This window comes from Carettochelys insculpta, chromosome 4 (assembly GCF_033958435.1).
Source record: "Carettochelys insculpta isolate YL-2023 chromosome 4, ASM3395843v1, whole genome shotgun sequence".
Lineage (NCBI taxonomy): Eukaryota > Metazoa > Chordata > Testudines > Carettochelyidae > Carettochelys > Carettochelys insculpta.
Genome location: NC_134140.1, coordinates 80,736,794 through 80,758,630, shown reverse-complemented (window position 1 = coordinate 80,758,630; position 21,837 = coordinate 80,736,794). Strand labels below are relative to the sequence as shown.

Here is a 21,837-nt window from a genome sequence, read left to right as displayed (position 1 = left end):
TCTGCGCCCTTCCAGCTCCTGGCCCCAGGGCTGCCGGGATTTTCCTGGTTCCGGACAAGTCCCTGGGATTGGGGCTGCTGAGCTTCCCCCAGCTCCAGCCTGAGCCTGGGGGCTGGAGCTACCAGCAAGCTCTTGGCTTAGTAGCTGCTGCAAAGGGTGTGCCCTGCTAGTAAAGGATAAAATCCATTACTGGAACTAACCCACAACCTTGGGCTGATGCACCAATTGATGAGCTCATACTGACAATGAACTACCATCCCATGTGTGATGGGGTGTGTCCAACCCATGTAGGTGTAGAAGGTATTAACTGAGCCCTGCCCTACAGTGGAAGTGAGTCCTCTAAGAAGTCTACAAAGGATACAAGGGAAAGGCGCTTGAGTTTCACATTACGTAAACAGTTTGTTAAAGTAATGTGTACATTGAAAGGGAGTATTTCATCGTTTTTCTACTATATACCTTTAAACTTTTGCCCTGTATGCTTATTATCCCATATCATACTAATTTCACAAGGTATTCAGATACGTTGGTGATAACTGAGAAATACCAACTGGTATCATCTGAGAGAATAAAATAAAAGCAACAAGTAACATTAACGCAACATTTAGACTGAGCTCACGCACATACAAGTCGAGCAGTTCTAAGTGAAGTGATAATTCAATTGTGTTCACACAGTATTCAGTTAGATAAAATGGGTCAGAGTTATTGAAAAATGCTCCAATATTGTATGCAAAAAATTTATTAGACACTTATTTCAGCAACTTCAGGGTGGCTCTGCTGAAATCTAGTCAATTTTAAAAACTTAGTGAAAGACGTTTCAGGCATTGTACTTGTTCAGGAGTCACTCTGTGCTTTTCCTCTCACCATTCTTAAAGTGAAAGACCCACACTAACATGATGGGGGAAAAGTAATTGTAAACAATGTTCTGCTGAAAGTACAAAATAAACAAAAAGGACAAAAACTTCAAATATTTTATTCTAATTTATCTTAGGTAGGCGGGACACTCACACTACAGACATGGGTTTGATTTTTACTGTCTGTTCAATTCCCTTTTGGGGTAACATGAGGAAAATTTTAAAATAAGTGCTTCAGCGTGTCTATAGAAAAAGTATCACTCCTTTTTATTGTGTAGGCTTGTTTCCAACTTACTCTGTACAGTTTCCATGGTGGATGCCATTGAGGTTTGGGCATTGTTGGAGCTTTCTTTGCCATCTGTGCAGAATTTTTGTTCCCACCTGCTTCCATCATAGCCTATGAATTGAACAGAAAGTTACAATTATAGCCCATAACAAAAACTCTCCACTCAACTTTGGACCTTCTTGAACCCTCATTCAAGCTCTTGAGGATGCTTTCTCCTCTCACATTTTGGTCAGCTCTTCCTATTGAGATTGCTGCATGGAGGTAATTGCACAATCAGACTCCAACTTAACAAAAAATTACTATATCAATATTAAAAAAATGTTATGTATTATAGGAATCTCACCATGGATAAACTAGGAGGCTGTGCACGCTCTGGAATCCCAGCATGTCGGTAAATATCACCCACACTGGCAGCAGTACGATTTGCCTCTAACCTGGACAGAAAAAAACACTTCTGAACAATGCATAGGAAACACTTTGAAATAATATGCCTTACTCAAAAGTTAAATTTAAATCTGCAAAACATTCAAAATATTTTTGATCAAGAATCTTTCTTTGAAGATGTTCTCAGCTCAGTTTGATCTCTCCATGCACATAAGATCTGGTAGGAGGGTGACTGAGAATTACAAAGTGAATTTTTGTAAACTGGTGAGAGAAGAACACACAGGAGGGAGTGAAAGTTGTATAAAGAGGTTCAAAACTTTATTTTGCTCAAGGTCAGCACTGTCTTCCACAATGCTGATAGAGTAATCTAACAGTAGGAGCCTCTACTGTAATAAATATTAGCCTTTTCCTCCAAAGTTTCAGCTTCAGAGATTTCATTCCATTTCAGAGAAAAACAGATCCAAAATAATTCCCCATCAATAAATATCTGGTGCTCTAATACACAGGGCAGCCATCAGCCAGCCAACTTTCTTACAGTCCGTAATGAAATTAAAAGGTACATGATCATTTGAAAACTACTGTATCAAAAAAAAATGGAAATATGAGGAAAAGCAAAAAAAGTCAGAAAGACTCATAAGGTTAGGGCCTGGCTTGGAGGTTGGGGCAGGAGGACATGTGGCAATCCAGTCAATTGCTTTTGGACACCACTGCTCTAGTGATTCAGTGTTTAATTGCAAATAGCAATCTTATTTTGTAATTTCCAAGCTAATGTTTGTATTTTTAGTTATTGATTTAAAAAGAAAAGAGGCTCATTTGAAGGTGTTTTTGTATGAAGGATCTGTCTGTCATTAAACCGTTTTTTTTAACTTGGTTATATGTTATAAAAAAAGAAGTTTAAGAAAACAGCTGTACCTGGATTGAGAAGGAGGAAGTGCCACAGCTAAGGACTGAGCAGCAGATTCACTGGGCATTCTCTGAACCTTAGTGTCTGCTGTCAGAGCCACACCTTGTAAAAGAACATACATAAAAAGCACAAAAATCTTGTGAGAAATCGATTACTATTTTTCCACCTGAACTTTTACATATAACTGAGTATTTTGGAAACAAAGAAATTTATCATTCACTGACACAGCTGACATATAAGAACATCAAAAAGCTAAATAAAATGAGATTATTGTTCATTTTGGTCCAAAACCTTTGCACTGTGACTCAACACAATTCTGAGGCTTGAAGGGCAGTGGAGAACAGTGTGTTCTGCTACAAGGGGCAAGAAATGCCTACACAAAGACAGTGTGCACACCCCTTCCCAAGGAATGGTGACCCAGTGTGGATGGGGATTATTTCAGGATAAGTTGCTGAAGAGACAACCAAAGATCTCATGACTGCATAAGCCCACTGACAGATACCTGCAGAAAATATTTTTACTTTGGTTTTGCAGACGGCTAGGAAATTATTCCATATATCTTCACTGAGGTTTTAAGTATTGGAAGCTAAGGCAGCATTCAGATGAAACTCCACTTTTTCTATACCAAACTGTAAAAATATATGGAGTATTAACCCACAGACCTAATTCAAGCAAAACTCCTGATACTCAAGCCAATATAGTTGAAGCCTCACGTAGTTACCCAAAGTACAGTATATTTTAGAGCTACTATCTATTTTTCCACAATTTTCTGCTAGTATAGCCAGTCAGAAGAGTTTCATTAAACGAAAACAATATAATGCGCAGTTGAAGAGAAACCTAATGATGGCAGTCCAGATCACCAGCATAAACACTGAATTTCCTAGGACTTTTTAAATAGTTTTTACATAATTTGTATCTGAAAAGCGGACACATTTTAATATAAAATTTTACTCACCAGGACCAGGTGGATACGGATGTGTACCTGTTATCAAATATTCAACTTCTTGTCCTAGAAAACAGAACATTCCTCTTAATTACACATTTTTGGTTTTGGTTTTGGTAGAAACTAAAGTGATAAATTACTAAAACCATAGCACATCAACAACCAGTGAAAATGGCAGTCATGTCTAAGTTATAACAATAAAGTACCTTGGTGATCCCTATTTCCCTCTGTTTCTTTTATTGTCTTCTATGGCTACATCTACGTTAGCCAAAATCTTCGAAATGGCCATGCAAATCAGCAGATAGGAATAAGGGAATTTTGAAGTTGGCAGGGTCCTTTCGAAAAGGACCCCCCACCTGGATGAGCCGTGCAGCAGCGAAAAGCGGCAATTTCAAAGAGCCATGGCTGGCGGCAGGAGATAGGAATAAGGGGATTTCAAAGTTGGCAGGGTCCCGTCCATCTGGATGAGCCGCGCAGCAGCAAAAAGAGGCAATTTCGCAGAGCCACAACTGGTGGCATGCTAACGAGGTGCTGAATATGCATTTTGGTGCCTCATTAGTAATCTTTGAAATGGCCATTTCGAAGATTTGGGCTAGTGTAGACACAGCCCACATGAGAAAAACACCCAGAATGATCTGAAAAGCACTATTCTTTGAAATGCTGCTCCTGCTTACTGCCAACAATGTCTTGGTTTCAGAAACACTGTAGTCCCTCACAAAAGGATTAAAAAGACTATGTTTTCAGACAGGTACGAATATGTTGGGGAAATGAAAAAACAAAAAACAAAAAATAAAAAAGATTCTGTGACCCAACAAGTACAGATTTCACACGAAATGTTTGTGGATTTTAGAAAACAGCTAATCAAGTTATTAAGCAAAGACAATGATATTTATGCAAGATTAGACAAAGAGAAGACAAGGAAAGAAAATACATTTTTTTTCTATTTTTAAAGAATCCTTAGCACACCAGCTCCTCTCACAACCTATCACTCTCTCAGAAAGCAATGTTTTGAAAAGAAAATCTCAACTAGAGTATGAACACTTGAGTAACTTTTCAGAGAAGAGCTACATATCAGAGTAGTAGGGGTGAACCAGAAGTTAAAAAAAATCTCAAGAAACATGTCACATGCCACTAGAATAGTTTTAGTAGAAACACAAAGTGGATTCCTTCTTCACTGAGTAATTCATACTTTAAATAAAAGATATTTTCACTTTATTTTTGATTATCTACATATCTACAGGCAGTTGAAAAAGTTCTATAGCACTCTCAGCCATCATTTCACACATGCTTTACCACCATGATTTGTGGCAAACTAGAAGAAATGTGGAGATATATATGTCTCACAGAACTGGAAGGGACCTTGAGAGGTCATAGACTCCAGTCCCCTGCACTCACAGAAGGACCTATCGCCATCCCTGAGGTTTTTTTTTTTTTTTAAATCTAACCTGTCCCAGAACCTTGAAAGAACCCTGGGTTTACAAGGCCAATGCTCTAACCACTGAGCTATTGTGCCCCCTCCCCCTTTAAGTCACAAGTCTTTCTTTGCCACCCACATGAAACACCCATTATGTTATTGAGCCTTCTTATTTGTACAGCATCATACCACATATTAAGTTCTGAAAAAGACTTTACATATTTCAAACAATTTATGCTGTATAGGCATACACAAAAAGAATACAAGATTATGATAAACAGACATTTTCCTTCCAAATATTTCCCTGCTAGGGGATGGTTAAAATAGTTAACTGGTTAAACAATTAAAATTACACTGGTTAACTGTTGGCAGGATGGCAACAGAAGCCCAGCCTACCCTCCCTGCAATCGCCAGCTGCTCCTGCATATATGGGGTCCCAACAGCCCGATGCAGCTGGGGCCTGCCTGCTGCTCCAACATAGACAGGGTTCAGCTGGCAGGCATGACATGGCCAGGGTTGCTTGGGCATGGCACATCCGGCCCTTCAATGAGTTAACCAGTAAGCAATCCAATAAGCCTAAAGCTTATTGGAACTGGTTAACCTTTCACATCCCTAATCAAAGCAATCTTGAAACTTAATTTCAGATGAAAATAAAGGCACACTAACCTTGATTTGCAGGATATTGTTTATGTCCATAAGGATCCCCTGTATTTGGAGTACCCTTCTCTCTAAAATTTTCCTTCAGAATAGGCATGTGCAGCACAGAGCCATAATCTGTGTGAAGTTTGATGGCCATCTTTAATTTGTGGCTGTTTAAAAAAACACATTAAATCTTGATCTTGTAATCAATTATTCATTAAAAAATAAGTTTTATAAAGAACTTTTAAAGCAAACTTTTAGCAATGCTAATATTTTCCTTTCACTACCACCAAACAGAAATTTTGCCTAAGTTTGAACATATAGCATCAGATCTGGATGACAGCTAGACCTGGTCAGAAATTTTCCAGTGGAACAGTTTTGCCAAACCAGGATTATCTTACAAAACTGAACAAGTTTCCTTTAACTTTTGTATAATCGCACACAGGCTTATTACAGAAACCCTTCTTGTTTCCCACCTGGCAGCTGCTGGGGACTCTTGAACTACCATCCTCCACAGCTCCACTGCAGTCGCACTGTGCAGGTTGCCCAAGAGCCAGAGATCCCAGGCTTCCAGTTCAAAACTCCACAGCAGTTGCACCATGACAAGGCTGCTGAAGTCCTTGCCCCAGAACTGAGAGCCAGACAGCCCTGTAAGCTCAATACCTAGCCAGGCTGGTCTCAGAACAGATGGTTACAGACAACCTGTAAGCCCTGGGAGATTCAGCTGAGGAGCTGAGAGCCTAAAGGTCCTGATACTGACTTTCACACTCTGTGGATCTGTGTCAGTGTCACCGGGAAGACTGACTTGGGAGCAGGAACCCCAGGGCTTTCAGACTCTCAGGCTAGATGGCTAGGAGTCTGAAAGCCCTGAGGTCACTGGGCAGGGTAATCTTCCTGGAGGGCATCCCTAGAGCTGCAGACCTTAGGAGCCCCACTAGCTGCAGACCGAAAATGACATTTTTCTCAGTTTCAGCACAACATAATGTCAATTTCCATCAGCAGCTGCCTGTTCCCAGAATCATAGTTTGTTTCAGAACACCAAATGTGTATGTTTCTAAAACCAATTTTTAGGGGAACTTTCAGTTCATAATGAAATCTGAATTGGACCAAACATAAACATTTTTAAATTAAAGCAAGTGAATTAGAAACAACTGCAAAGGAGTGCCTGCCTCACATTAATGTTTTTAGATATACCAATATTTTTTGATATCTGTTCTTACCTTACATCATCTAATGGTATAGGCTTTGCATTATCAGCCACAAACATGTCATGGGTTCTCTTCAAGGATCTGAACACTAATGTGTGTACCGAGTGTTTCTGCACTTCCTGCAGAGGAGATACATTTAATTATACACATGGCAATAATGTAATGAAAAACCTGAAAATGACAAAGAAAATTATTCTTGCGTTCTGTATGTAAGAAATGAACTCTTTAGTGCGCTGAAGTACACAGATGTGCTTGAGTGGTAAAAACAATCATTTGGTATAAGAGTAAGTATCATTTCCCCCATCCTCAAATTTAAATCAATACCTATTTTTCACTTTTGTGGGACACTGGATCAAAACCAGCAGGCCAGAACTCTGATTAACATTGTGTTTGCAACGGTAGACCCAGATGAACTTAATGAAGACACGACAATAAAGCTTATCACTCTCACTTGCCATTTCATTAGTAGTCAATAAAGCAAGTGTGTTAGACAGCAGGACCCTCTGTAAATTTCATTTTATTGCCTAAACAAACAAAAAACAGAGATTTACAAAGTGCCAAACATATTACACTGCCTCGTACAATTTTTTGATCAGAAGCATGCACAATGTTATTGTGGGCTGAAAATGTGTAGCCCTCATTTTCACTTAATTAATCAATCGATTTGTTTTAAAAATAAAAGGTCTAGAACACCATTCACCTGTGAACAAAACCTCAAAAGCAGATTGATGAAACTTTAATAATAATTCTAATATCAAATGCTAATTTTTCTTCCACAGTTTATTAGTATAAGTTCATCCTGTTAAATCTGGTATACTCTCATCTGACAACAATGTGGTCCTGTTGGGATGTTGCAGGACCAGAGAGTCAGGGGGCTTAGGCTAGACCTGCATCAGCAGGGCAGGGCGTAGGGACAGAGCAGTTGCTGGCAGCCTGGCTTGAGCCAGAGCTCAAGCCTCTGCCAGCCCTGCTGCATTGGGAGGGAGAAGGTGGCAAACTCCTGCAGGAGCACTGGGGAAGAGAAGCTGGCGGGCCCCGGTGGCTGGGGAAACAGCAGTGAGTGGTGGAGCTGCTGCTGCTGGAGAGCAATGTTTCCAGGCAGCCAGCCCAGGACTCACAGGGCTGGGAAGCTGCAGGGCTGGAGAGCCAGTGGGAATCTGGATGTGGAACCACGGGACCGGAAGCCAGTTGGGAAGCCAGTGGGAAGCTGGGTGGGGTCAGCTGGCCAGGTAAGTCAGGTAGCCAGTGGAGGAGCAGTGGACCACATGGCTGGGGAGCCAGCAGGGTCAGGGAGCTGGCCAGAAAGACAGGTGGGGAGCAGCTGGGTGGTGGCTGCCAGGGAAAAAGAAACCTCAGCTGGGTCCAGAAGCCAGCGTCCTTGGTCCCAGGTAGCGGCAAGTGCTATCAGGAAAGTAACTGGGACTGGTGACCAGCAGGGAATTTACCTCCCCTGGTTTGGCAAAATCCCTCATCCAGGACTGCTCAGGTCCCACATGTGTCAGACCAAGAGGTTCAACCTGTATATTGTCCTCCTCAAAGACCCAGGAAGAGGGTCAGGATCAATGTTCCCTGTAAACTGTGCATTTGTGCAACCGCTCAGCAGATATTCAAATGCTGCCCATCTAATTAAAAGAGTGCCCAGAGCTAGATTTTGTTTCTATTGTTGGTACACAGTAGCAAATGCCTCAGTGCACATAATAAACTTTATTCTGGACATCGGAGGAACAGATGAGAAAGAACATTGGCCAGGAATATTAGACAGGCATCAAGTGTCAAAAACATTAGGAATGTTTGAGTGACTTGCTTAGTGCCATCTATGATATCTCTCTCTTTCAAAGAGTTCAAAAATATGAGTCTTTAAAGTGCTACGTAAACAACAACAGCTCATTCCTGTGGGCACAACTAAAGTATATATTATCATATTTTACTAATAGGAATTGAGTGCAAACTGAAAACAAGAATTACAATAGAAGCAAGTCACTAGTGGCCTGCTAAACTCAGGGTTGCGAGTTCAATCCATGAGGGGCCATTTAGGGATCCAGGGCAAATAGATTAAAAAAAAAATTCTTGGGAATGGTAATAGGTCCCTTCCAGTTCTATGAGACTGGTATAGGTATAATCCAATGAGAGGACCATGTACGTGAGAGTTAGGAAACTACAGTTCTGTTCCTAAATCACTCACTGAATTTATATTTAGCTTGGGACAAATTACAATCTCTCTCAGCTGCCTCATGTGTAAAATGGGGATTGATAGTACTCTTCACTGTCAGTAATGGGCTCAGTTCTCATCAACTGATCTCAAAAAATACAGCAGAAGTAGGAGCCCAGAGACAGATGGACAAAATGTATTATTATCGCGTAGAGAATGGAAAGTGTAAGACTACTTAGTTTAGAATTAGAAGTGCAATACAAGCAGACTTGGAAGGATTAGATTTGTATGGGCAAATAGGTAAGCCTATACTTTGCCACACATAGAGAAAAAGTGAGAAAAAGTGACAAAATACGTAGATAGGTGAAATAAGTAAAAAGCTGCTTGACAATGCATTAGAATATGATTTAAGGATATTTAGTTTTAGCATGTCAAAATATACTAGCAATTTATGTTTTTAACTTTTTGAAACAACACCTATCAACATTATTGTCTTAACTGCCACCCATAATTTCCTGAAACTGCAAAAGTGTACACTGATAAAAATCCGAAAAAGCTATTATCAAAATGATAAAACAAAAGTCTATACAACAATTATATCCACACGATCCGCTGGTCTCATCTAGTACTCCAATTCCACTTGTTTGATTACAAAGTTACTTGATTTTGTAACAAGAAGTCCTGTGGCACCTTATAGACTGACAGATATTTTGCAGCATAAGCTTTCACGGGCAAAGATCCACTTTGTCAGATGCATGCTTTTGTAAAGTACTCTGAGATGTGTGGTACCTAACAGGTCACATTGGATAACACATGATGTGAGTCTAGTGGCTTTTTGTATTGTTCCACCTTCCAGATCTCCAGATAAACGCTGCACCACACATGCGACTGATGCCTGAGGAGGGAAGGAGCATGTGGGGGCACCCCATTTATCAACTGAAATGTTGGCAGGACACCGTATTGCCACTACTAGGCACTTGTGCTGCTCATGCCAGCAGAGACAGAGGGCCATCGAGTCGCTGCCGGGTTTAAGGCGGTCAGGGCGTGCTCGTACTGCTGTGCAGCAGCAGAAGCGGCGACACCTCCCACGAGGGATTAACGAGGGACCGTTTTCGGCAGTAACTCGCCAGAGATCAGTGGCGTCCGATACACCTTCGCTTCGTGCGGACTCTGCCCCGGGGCAAGACCCGAACCGCCGCGACACTCCCCGGGGTACCCAGCACACTCGCCCCCTCGCTCGGTACCGCCGGCACCACAAGGCCGAAGCCCAAGGCAGCGGCCTCAGAGCCCAGCACAGCCGGGCGGGTTCGCCCCCAGGGCCGAGCCCACGGCGCGGCTCACCCCCAGCATCGAGCTGGGCAGGAGCCTCGGGGGCAGGGCCGCGCTCTCACCTCCACCATGGTGCCCGCTGCTCCCAGCAACAAAACGGCCACCCGCCCCGTTCCGCTCCGCACCTACTTCCGGTGTCTGCCCGCCTGTCCCGGAACTGACTGGCCAACAAGGGCGCATGCGCGAGGAACAGTAGCTCTAAGGGGGCGGGGTGTACTCGGGGCGCGGTAGCGGCGCGTGTGACGGTGGAGGGGGACTCAGTTGGAGCGCGCGCGGGCTATGAGGTTTGGCCTTTCCCGGGTGGTGGGTGCTGGAGGTTCGAGTCCCTTCCGCGCTACTAGAGGCCTAGCGGGCGACTAGCGGTACCGGCGAGCGGCTTCTGGTTGCAGGCGTTGGGTGTTACCGGTGCAAGCAGTGTTTCTAGCTCACAGCAAAATACCCTCGCGTTTTGGGCGCCCGTCCCCTGGCTGAAAGGGGTTTCGAGGGTGCCCAGGATTAACAGTGTGGTTCAGCCACTTTCACCGTTCCCCGGGCCGTGTTTACTAATTTGCAAAATAAGCAGCTGGGTGAGGTGTTCACTTGCCCTAGCTGTGGAGATGCCCTAGGCAGCTGTGTACTGCCATCAGCCTCAGTTCTGCCTCACTCCACCCATGATCTGTCCCGTCCCTGCTTCCGTCCCTTCCCTGGAGCGAAGGTGGCTGGGGAACTAGCAAGCAGTTCGGTGCTGGCAGCAGGGGTGCTGCCCCACGCTCGCGGGTGGTGGTGGGAAGTGGAGTGGCCTGGCCCCAGCCTGCTGCACTCTGCCAGCACCCAGCCAGGTTGCTCTGCTTTCTGGCACCAATGGCAAGTGCAAGAGTGGTTCCATCTTTTCCCCTTAGCCTCCTCCCTGAACATGCAGGAAGTGGGAGCCAGCAATGCTGAGGCTGGGTTACTCTGCTTCTTGCTGCCACCAGTGAGTGTGGCAGTGAACACAGGCCTTACTGCCTCCCTGCACTGCTCCTGGCCCTCGAATGAAGCCCTCTCCAGTAGAGCAACCTCCCCCCACAGAGGGGTATAAGGCACCAGAACTGCAGAGATAGTCCTGGCACACCCATACAAAAATTGTTCTAGCCTCTCTGAGTCAGGCTGCGTGGTTCAGGGCCGATCATTTTAGGTGAGCCTGGCTTATCAAGCTCCAACAGCATTCCTTGTGGTGACACAGCTTTCACAGCCCGTGTTTCTTCTAAGCCATGTGGCCACACAGCATTCCATTAAGTCCCTCACAGGAGTATGGTGCTGCAGCCAGGAGAGATACCTCTCTCCAAACCCTGAAGCTGTTGTGGCTAGAGGAGAGGCATCCATCTTCACCAGCCCAAGCAGGGAGCTGCCTTAGATGTGGAAGAGAGTCCCCTCTCCCAGCCCCAGCAGAGAACAGCTGTGGCCAACAGGGAAGCAACCAGCAGCAGGCCCACCTCCTAGATGTGGAGCCAGGGAGTTCTGTTCAATGGCCTTGCCCTGAGCACCAGCTTTGCACTGACCAAGCCAATGGAAGCTGGTGTGGGGGGAGGTTAATTGCAGGCGGGAAGCAGTATGTGCAGTGGAGCCTCTTGCTACCCACTGCAGGAGCTGGAGCTGCTGGCTGCTTCTAGTTTGGAGAGTCCCGGGACAGGTAGGTGCCAGGCAGCCTGCCTTCGTACCACTGACCAGGAGCCGCCCAAGTAAGCCCATACCCTAATCCTCCACCCCATCAGGAGTCCTCCCAACCCAGAGCCACTTCCAGCACCCCAAGCCCTTCATCCTTGCCCCCCAAAACTCACACCCCCAGTCCAGAGCCAGAATCTCCTCCTGTACCCAAGAGCGGAGCCTGTGTGCCTTCCAGCACCTCAGCCCACAGTCCTGAGCTGCTCCCCAAACCTGGAACTCCTTTTTACATCCCAAACTTCTCATCCCCAGCCCAATCTCAGAGGCTGCATCCTCAGCCAGATCTATCACACGCTTGCACTCCAGCCCTCTGATCTAGCCCTGAACCCCTCAACTCCAGCCCGATCCTAGAGCACACAGCCCCATCCAGAGCCCTCACACTCCTGCACCCCACACCACAGGTGGTGAGTTATATGAGCTGGAGGTGCTCGGGCACCATGATTTATTCAAGCCTGGGGGCTCCATTTCAGTAATGTTAATTGCAACACAAGCAATTTCCTAATTCTCCTCACATTTTCACCACTGCCTCCACGTTGTTGATATCCTTCAATAACTGTATCAGTCTGCTATTCACTCCATGTGACTCCAACACCACCCAACTCACTTTCTTATCGATACAGTCAAATGCCTTCTGAAAATCAACAAAGCAATTGTAGATGCTCTTGTTCTTTCGTCAAGCTTTCTCCACTGTCAATCTTAGTGCCAATATCTGCTGTATGGTATTTCTCTCTTTCCTGAATCCTGCTTGCTTGTCTGCTAGATGTTTTTCTATCTGCAATCTCAGTCTCAGTCTCTCCATCAGTATCATCATCAGCACCTTGCCTAGGTGACTTGTTATGGCAATCATTCTGTAGTTCTTGCACTCCAGTGCACTTCCTTTTTTGTGTATTGTCACTAGCACAGATCTTGTCTATTCCTTACGTGCCTTCCCTTCTTTCCATGCTATATCACATAGTCAGTGTGTTTCCGGAATTGTACTTTCTCCACCGTATTTGATCATCTCTCCCGTGATCTTATCATTTCCAGGCCTCATTCCTATTGTTGTTTCACGATCAGCACATTGACACTCATCTGACCAACCGTCCTCAATTATCCAGGTTTGGGACTTGCCTGGAACCCCAGAGGATTCATGGTGGAGTTCATCGTCAGATACTCTAGTAAAAAGATAAGAAACAAAAGGTTGGCTAATTGGAGTGTGAGGGAGTTTAGTGGCAGAGTTTGGAGCGGGGAAGGGAGGGAAAATAGGCAGAACTGCAGGGTCTCAGTGCGTAAATGAGACCAGTGGTTTAGGGAGGAGGGATTTAGAGTTATTAAGACTTTGGGAAATTTTGGGGAAAGGGGACGTCCACACAGGAAGGCTCCATGTAATTCACAGTAGACCCAGGTTGCTGGCACTTAAAATGAAAAAAAGTCATAGAGCAGTTTTTAAACTAAGAGCTAAGGGAAAGCTTACAGTTGCACAGAAGCATGTGGGTTGGACAGAGACATCCCATTGGGGAGAGTATTAATAGAGATTCTCTATGTCCTATTAAAGAGAAGAGGATGGAAGATGATAAAATACAGGTAAGATCTGATGAGAAACAGTCAGATGAAAAAGAGGTCCATTCAGTCACATCATGTAATGGCAGACAGCTAAAAGTGGCATGTTTTTAAAGTGCTTAAATACAAGCCCCAGAAGTCTGAATAATAATATGGGTAAACTAGAGTGCCTCATATTAAAGGAGGATATTGGTATAATAAGGATAACTGAAACTTGGTGGAATGAACATAATCCATGGGACAGAGTAATAACAGTGTTCAAAATGTATTGGAAGGACAGAAGAGGTCATGCTGGTGTGGAAGTGGCACTATGTGTGAAAGAAAGCATAGAATCAAATGAAGTAAAAAATCTTAAAAAGAGCCAAAGTGTACTATAGAGTCTTTGTGGATAGTAATTACATGCTCTGATAACAAGAATATAGCAGTAAGGGTATATTACTGAACACCTGAGCAGAATGGTGATAGTGATGGTGAAATGTTAAGTGAGATTAAAGAGAGACTATAAACATTAAAAAAAAAACTCATAATGGGGGGGTTTTAAATATCCCCATATGAAGTGTGTATGTGTGACCTCAGGATGGGATGTAGAGATAAAGTTTCTTGACACCTTGAATGTCTGTTTCTTAGAGCAGCTGGTTCTAGAACCTACTAAAGGAGAGGCAATTCTCGATTTTGAGCTGCATGGAAACTTTTCAAAGCCACCATAATAGAGGTTCAGCTTAAGAAGCAGTGAGAAATAAAATGGCATTTCTAGTGAGGAAAATAGAAAGGAGCATAAATTCTATCAAATGAAGTGTAAAAATATAATTAGTTAAGCCAAAAATCACTCTGAAGAACAGCTAGTCAAAAACTCAAAAAATAATAGAAACGTTTTTAAGCTCATCAGAAGCAAGAAGCTTGCTAAACAAACTCCCACTCAGAGCCCTGAGTGGGTGGTGGTAGGGTTTGGATGAGAGAGGGAGACTGGGCACTGGGCATTCTGAGCACTACCAACATTTCCGCAAATGTATCACCTCTACCCCAACTGTCTTATCTAACCCTGGGTCCATCAACCCTAGCCACATCCTAGAGCCCTTATCCCCAGTCAGAGGCCTCACACTCCTACACCCTAAACCACTGTCCCAGACCCAAGCCCTTTCCCATGCTCAGAACATGAATTTTGTTATGTGCACAACCTCTACATTCATGCACGTAAAATTCATTCCACTCGAGGGAAAATTTGAGGAAACACTGGGAAACCCACTGGTGAGTGGACTTCCCATGCCAGCTGAGCAGCATGTGATTCATTTGAGTGGAAAGCTCTAACCAGTTTATACGCACACCCTGATCCTATGTGTGCGAAATGGGGGTGTGCGACCTTGGGGGGCATAAAATTTCATAAGTGGGGGTGCAGCACAATCAGCTGCTGGGTCTCAGGTTCAGCCATCTCATTAAAAATGTTGAAATATGTTGTTTTTTAATGTATGTGTATCCTCATTTCTACACCGATTAATAAAGTTTTCAACATACTTACTTTGTTACACATGTCGAAAAGGTTTTTGTTTTTGTTTTCATATTATCATAACCAAAATTTCTGTTGGTTTGGATGACAATACACAGGTTGCTGTGGGGGGGGGCTTGTAATTGCAGTAACAAAGATGGGCTCCAATGTAAAAAATGTGATCAGCCCTATGATAGAAGATATTAAGGGGGCAATACTTTGCAATCATGTTGATAGCTTTTACAGGCTTCTCCAAACCTGATCCTTACTCCTGGTCTGCTTGTCATGGAGTAAGACCACACACACTTTCTCTTACCCAGAAAAGTGAACACGCCAACAGGCTAGCTTGAACATTTCATCCCGATGGGAACAAAAAGTTTAATAAATGACTGAAGGGGCTGTAGAAGATACATGCTTAGGCAGCTCTAATTGCAACAACAGATGCTGCAACATGTTTTAACCAATCTACTTCGTGTTATTTCCACTCCTCAATCTTCAGGGATTATTTGATGAATCTATCTTCCCATGACGCAGCACAGATGTTTTGTATAAATGACCTTTACATTGGCGCTATTAACCATCAGAAAATAGCAACTGCAATTACAGATACAGAACAGAAGGGTGCAACAGTTAGCTTTCTAAAAGATGCACTGTATTTCACTAAGGCTATGTCTACACTAGCCAAAAACTTCAAAATGGCCATGCAAATGTCCATTTCGAAGTTTACTAATGTAGCGCTGAAATACATATTCAGCGCCTCATTAGCATGTGGGTGGCCATGGCACTTCAAAATTGACGTGGCTGGTCCAGAGGGGGCTCCTTTTCGAAAGGACCCTGGCTACGTCGAAGTCCCCTTATTCCTATGAGCAGATGGGAATAAGGGGACTTCAAAGTAGCCAGGGTCCTTTCGAAAAAGAGCGCTGTCTGGACGAGCCACGTCAATTTCGAAGTGCCACGGCTGCCCACATGCTAATGAGGTGCTGAATATGTATTTCAGCGTTTCATTAGTAAACTTCGAAATGGCCATTTGCATGGCCATTTTGAAGTTTCTGGCTAGTGTAGACATGGCCAATGGGTGCATCTACACTAGCAAGTACATTCGAAATTCAGATCGGAAGACCGAGTTCATTCGAAAGACGCCATGGAGCATCTACACTGACATGGAGCTCTTTCAAAACCTCAAGAGTCCAGCTGGTCCCATCAGTTGCTGCTTGTGGGGAAGCTCCACAGGCAGCAGATGACCCTGGGGACCAGCTGGAGACGTTGCACCCTGAGGATGGCATCCAGGAGGGTGGCCATTGTGGTGGCCACCCGGACCCACTGCAGCACAGCGGCCAGGACTGCGGCCAGTGCGCTGGCCACGGCTGCTATGGGGGGGGGGTTGCTGCTCGGGGTCCATGGGGGCCCGGTATGCCTCCTCTGATGTCTCTCTCTCACTCCCTCTCTCTTGCTCTCTCTCTGCCTGGGGACAGGGTCGCTTGCCCTTGGCACGTGCAGGCTGAGGCATGGGGGGGGGCCTTAAGGGGATGTCGGGCAGTGGTCCCAGAAAGACTCATCCGCCATGCGACCCTGCCTGTGGCACTTCCTGCCCCTGCTCTTTCGAAAGAGCGCCCTCCTTAGTGTGGACCCTCTCTTTCGAAATTGTGCTGGGGGCCTTTCGAAAGAACATCAAACCTTCGGTCCCCGCTGGTGTGTGTGGACACTGTTTCGAAAGGCCATCTTTCAATGTTCTCTTTCAAAAGACGTTCCTTCGAAACAGAACTGTAGCACAGATGCAGCCTGAGTGTCGGGGTAGCTTTGTTACTCTGTATGTGAAAAAAGAAAGAGAAGTCCTGTGGCATTTTATAGACTAACAGATTTTTTGGAGCATAAGTTTTCATGGGCAGGGACCCACCCATGCATCTGTTAGTTTATAAGGTGCCACGGGACTTCTCATTGGTTTTGTATTTCACTAAGTAACTGTAATAAAAATCAGCATCTGCTGAAAAGCATGTTAACAATTCCAAAATGGATTTTTTTTCTGCGTTTAGGTTTGATTTTTATAAAATTCATCCAACTTTCTAATCTGATCATAGAACACAGAGAAATATTTCAGTAGAAATTTTATAATTAATATTTGTAATATATTAAACTTTATTTTTGAAACAAGCCCTAGTAATGTGGACAAGAAAAAGTGTTTTTAATTCCAGGACCACAATAAGCAAATTTTAAGGAATACTGCATTGTTATGTGATTCTTTATTCAGTTTACTTACAAACACTAAATTCACTAAAGAATGGAGGGCCTGATTTTCAGTAAGAAAGCCCTTTTCAAGCACATATTTAAACTACTCATGGATACAAAATTGTCAAGGTTATATGTGCAAATCAATAATTACAAATATCTGTTTATTTACTTGTTTATGTGTACACATCTGTCTGTTAATACTAGAGGTCTATTGCTGCCATGTTAAATAGAGTAAAGAGTTTCTATCACGTGTGTGAGTCCTGGACTAATAGTAACCTGGGCATGGTGTACAGAATACCCGCACTGCTTGGAAACAAGGTTTGTATCCACATTCAATACGTGATCCACCAAAATGATCTGCAGATATCCACAGATTTGCAGAGCTTTAAGTATAAAATTTGGATCCACATTTGGCCACAATCTTCAAATATAGTCCATGGATGCAGATGTAAATATCTGTGGCTATAAAGGAGCATCGATGGGTTTGTAGGGTTCAACCCCATTGCTTCACAGCATTCTTGCTTACGCAAATGAAGATCCTCTCAATTACAGTTTTGGATTAGCTAAGGAAGATCATTCTTGGTGATTTCACTTTTCATAGAATCATAGAACACTAGACTGGAAGGGATCTCAACAGGTCATCAAGTCCAGTCCCCTGCCCTCAGGGCAGGACCAAGCACCATCTAGACTATCCCCAATAGATGTCTATCTGACTTGCTCTTAAATATCAAGGCAATGTCAAGGCAAATGTACAATTCTGTTGAGACTCTGTTGACAGAATGCTTTATGCATGTAGCCACTCACTGAGTTTAGGTTGACAGAAGGTCTCTTCTGTCGACAAAGCTCTCTAGTGTAGACACAGCCAGGATGAACTTGGTTCCAGATATTTAAAAAAAAAATCAGCTCAATGGTAATTATTACAGGCTAGTGTCTTGACTATGACATACAGTATAGGAGATTTTCTGCAAACATGTTACAGCTGGAATTCTGTGAATTCCTACCACAGAAGAAATATTTATTAATCTTTATTTATAACAACTTACAATCATTATTTAGAACAAGTTGCAATTATCTGCACACATTTTCCAGTGCTGTTTACAATTATCTTTAAGAACCCGCTTGCTCCCAGGGCAAGGTAACAACATTATATTTGGTTTAAGTCTTATTTACAAGAAACCTTTGGAGCAAATATTTGGAGCAAATAGTAACAACCCAACAGTTTGAGATGGATCAGAGATTAGTATCTGCACACACTATTGTTTTCATAGTCAATATATTCTTACAACATTATTTGTTTAAAAAGACATTTCTAAATCAGTTGCTAAACATCAGAGGTCTTTTTTTTTTTCAAATTTAATTCAGTAAACACTATGGCTTATCTGTGGCCTAAGAAAGTCCTGTTTCCTCCCACATCTAGTCTAACACCAAGGACAGATTCATCTTTGATATGAAAGTCACTAATTCAGTGCCCTTGACTTGTCTAACTTCGTGGGCTGGCTTAAAGGGCATTGTACAATTGATCGGGTAAACAAACAGAACAACTACTGCAGAAGACTAATGAAAAAGTATCTATTCATTTTTTAACTCTAACAGTAAATTTCCTTTTTGTGTGTCATAAATGACATAGGGAAAAGAGAGCTTCTGAAACACCACGGAGTTTACTATTTCATCACAAATATCGCTGACAAACTTCGACAATACCATTACAGCTGTAATTCAGGAGAACTTTCTGCCCTTTGAAGTCATGAAGAGTAAAGGGGGAGGAACATACAAAAATAAAGAGCTGATAAACTTTTCCTTGTTGTGGGCCTCTGAAAAATTTTGCTTTAGCATTAGTAGTAACAGTAGGGTGATGCCCATTGTACTGGGGTGTACGCAATTTGAAACTACAAAGTATAATCTATATGCTGTCAAAAATAATTCATTTGTTGTGCTTTCCTGGTATATCCCCAGAAAAAAAGCATGATAAATAAATCATAATATGCTATATTTTGACAAAAGTACACAAAAATCAAACATGCTGAGGGGGATAGGTCAAAGACTGAAGTTCAACTAGGTAAAGCAATTAAGCCAGCTGGGAAAATTTATTATGATAATAGAGGCCATATAATTATCTACAATAGATTCTAAATGATTCCTTTTAGTAGTATCAGATCAAGTAAAATGAGCACAGTAGGATATTGTGGTGCTGTTGCTAATCTTTGGCTTCTACACACTCTTTCAACACAAATTCATAGGAAATGTGAGTGGTACAAAATGTAAGAGTGGTATGGATGTCATTACACAAGGGACCAAATTCAGTGGAGCAGCACTTAGGCCAGGCATGCCTTTGGGCCAAAATGTTTAATAATTAAACCCATGGTCAAGTTAAACTGTGCTCCCATATTTCCTGTGTCTACAGGAATCTTTATACTAGTACAGATATAGAAAAAGCTTCAAAGATATTCAGCTTTACCTGTTCCTCTCTTTGTTTTCCTCTAAAACACCGTGGGTCTGTCCCATGAAAGCTCACCTAATAAAGTATTTTGCTAGTCTTTAAAGTGCTACTTGACTGCTTTTTGTTTTGATAGTATATAGACTAGCACAGCTCCCTCTCTGTTAGTATTCCACCTAACAATAGCGTGTCTTTACGGAGAACTTATGTCCATCCCCCAAACTATTTTGGATTGAATAAAATATCTGTCACCATAGAATTAAAATGTCATTTTTTATAAAGTTGCTTAGTTTTTGTTTTGTTTTATAAATGTCCATTTGCCGGACAGTTACCTCATTGCTACAAGAAAATGTAATTTACAGGAAAATTACAGAAGGAAATAGTCATACGATAAAACTTTGATTATATGAGAGTTTTGAATAACTTGGAAGTGTTTACTAATACCTATTAGTCAAATGTTGGAGAGTATTTATAAGGATCTAGTTTACTAAAGTGTATGTACACAAATTCCATATATGTGTCTTAGAAAAAATGGAGACTAAACTGTAAATCAATGAAATGAACAATTTATGGTTGTATTTATATACAGAAATGACAGTTATCAGTTCTACTACACACATAAGAAGGGGGAACAAAACTTTGGATTAAAAAAAGTAGAGTTTAAAAAAGACGTGTTTAAAAACCATATGTTTAAAAATATCTGCTTCTGAAAAAGAACCTCATTATAGGACTATCAGGGACTATAATTAACCATTTGGGGAGTTCTCACCTTCAGGCAAGTAGAAGGGTTATGACAGGACATACCATTAATTTTATATGGCAGTACAAATTGAACCTCTCTAATCTGAAACTCTGTCGTCTGGCAAACTTCATAAACCAATGTGATTTTAGTTAGCTGGACAACCACTTACCATGGGCATGGCCAAGTTTCCCATGGTCCCATGGTTTGTTTACAGCTACCACTCCTAGGCCTCAGTAATCTGTGCTGTTATTTAGCTGTCTTCTAAGAGCCCATTAAGCAGTGGAAGTGTTGGTAATGCCGAGAGACAATATTGACCTCCCATGGTCTGGCAAATTCTCTCATCCAGCACCTGTCAGTTCCCGAGGGTGCCAGATGAGAGAGATTCAATATACAGCAGATGAGGATTGGAAGCCCAAAGGAACTTCTTTTGAACAGTATTCTTTGGGTGAGATTGTCAAAGACAAAGAGAATTCGGCACTTACCTTCCATTTGTGCCTTTGAAAATCTCATCCTTAACATCAACTGAATCTTGGTTACTTCAAAGAGAGGACACCTACTGTGATTATACAGTTAAGTTTCAGTGTAAATTCCCATAATTTTCTATGTAATAAATTAAATATCCAATAAGTTAAATACATCCTGTTATGTTAATGGCATTTGATCCCACTTTTGACACATTGTAATTGTTACCGTTTAATAACAGACTTTACCTATACAATATGCACATTTAATTGTTTTATTAATTATCATTAACAAGTATCAGATGTTTCTTTTGATTGTGTAATTTGCTTTTGCAGTTGAGAAGGGGGAAGATGTATCTGAAATTTAATTACTTTAAATCATTTTTTATTTTATGTAAACATTTTGAATCTAAATTTGAATGAAGTAATGTGAAGTAGTGAATGTTGTATAGTGCCTTAATCATTAATTTGCCTGTTGAATAGCACTGAGGAATTATTTCCAAAATTCTTGTTTTATTGACTAATTTTGATTGTTTACTGATTGTACAAATACGGCGTTTAAAATCAGGTTTCCAGGATGGATATAGACACAATTATAAATGCAGAATTGTCCTTCAATTATTATTCTCTTATATTCACTTTAAATATACTGCTCCTTTGAATATTCCTGCTAGTCAAATTGTTTACTAGAATACTAATAACAGGAAAACAGATAGGGTGCAAACACAAAATAAATGGTCAGGTTTTATACTCAAAATGAATATTTTCACAACATTTCTTGAGATACACAAGTACCATCTTGGAACAAAACAAAGATAATTTAAGGATTTTGTTTTAGTGAGGGTAAATGGGACCCAAGTTTGTACTTCTGATTTAATGGCTACCTGTACTCTTAGAGTAGCATTTGTGATGGATTTTCATATATATTGCTTACTATTGAACCCTCTCCCATCTCTTTCAATAACACCAATGTTAACCAGGACAGTGGATCTTTAGAGGACACCCACTAGCTTGGGGTAAGGCGGGAGTGGGAATGTCATCTGGATCTTTTTTTGGCACCCAATTCTTCCTATTTATCCCAGGAGTTATGTTGCATGTTCTGGGCCTGATTCTGTCAAGAATTTTGTGAGCACCATAGTTAACTCAAATGAGTAGCCCCTGTACTGTC

At 42.2% G+C, this 21,837-nt stretch overlaps 1 protein-coding gene across 1 annotated transcript in view; it reads right to left on the bottom strand.

Moving 5' to 3' along the window:
- Nucleotides 1–10,252, bottom strand: part of PLRG1 (pleiotropic regulator 1) — a 30,284-nt gene extending 20,032 nt beyond the window's left edge. Inside the window, exons 1-7 of the mRNA XM_074993150.1 lie at nt 10,170–10,252; nt 6,642–6,748; nt 5,449–5,591; nt 3,381–3,434; nt 2,434–2,527; nt 1,481–1,571; nt 1,147–1,248 (exon numbers count right to left, since the gene is read on the bottom strand). Coding sequence (XP_074849251.1) covers nt 1,147–1,248; nt 1,481–1,571; nt 2,434–2,527; nt 3,381–3,434; nt 5,449–5,591; nt 6,642–6,748; nt 10,170–10,178 — 600 coding nt within the window. The 5' untranslated portion in view covers nt 10,179–10,252. The remainder of the gene's footprint in view (nt 1–1,146; nt 1,249–1,480; nt 1,572–2,433; nt 2,528–3,380; nt 3,435–5,448; nt 5,592–6,641; nt 6,749–10,169) is intronic.
- Nucleotides 10,253–21,837: the final 11,585 nt, after the last annotated feature.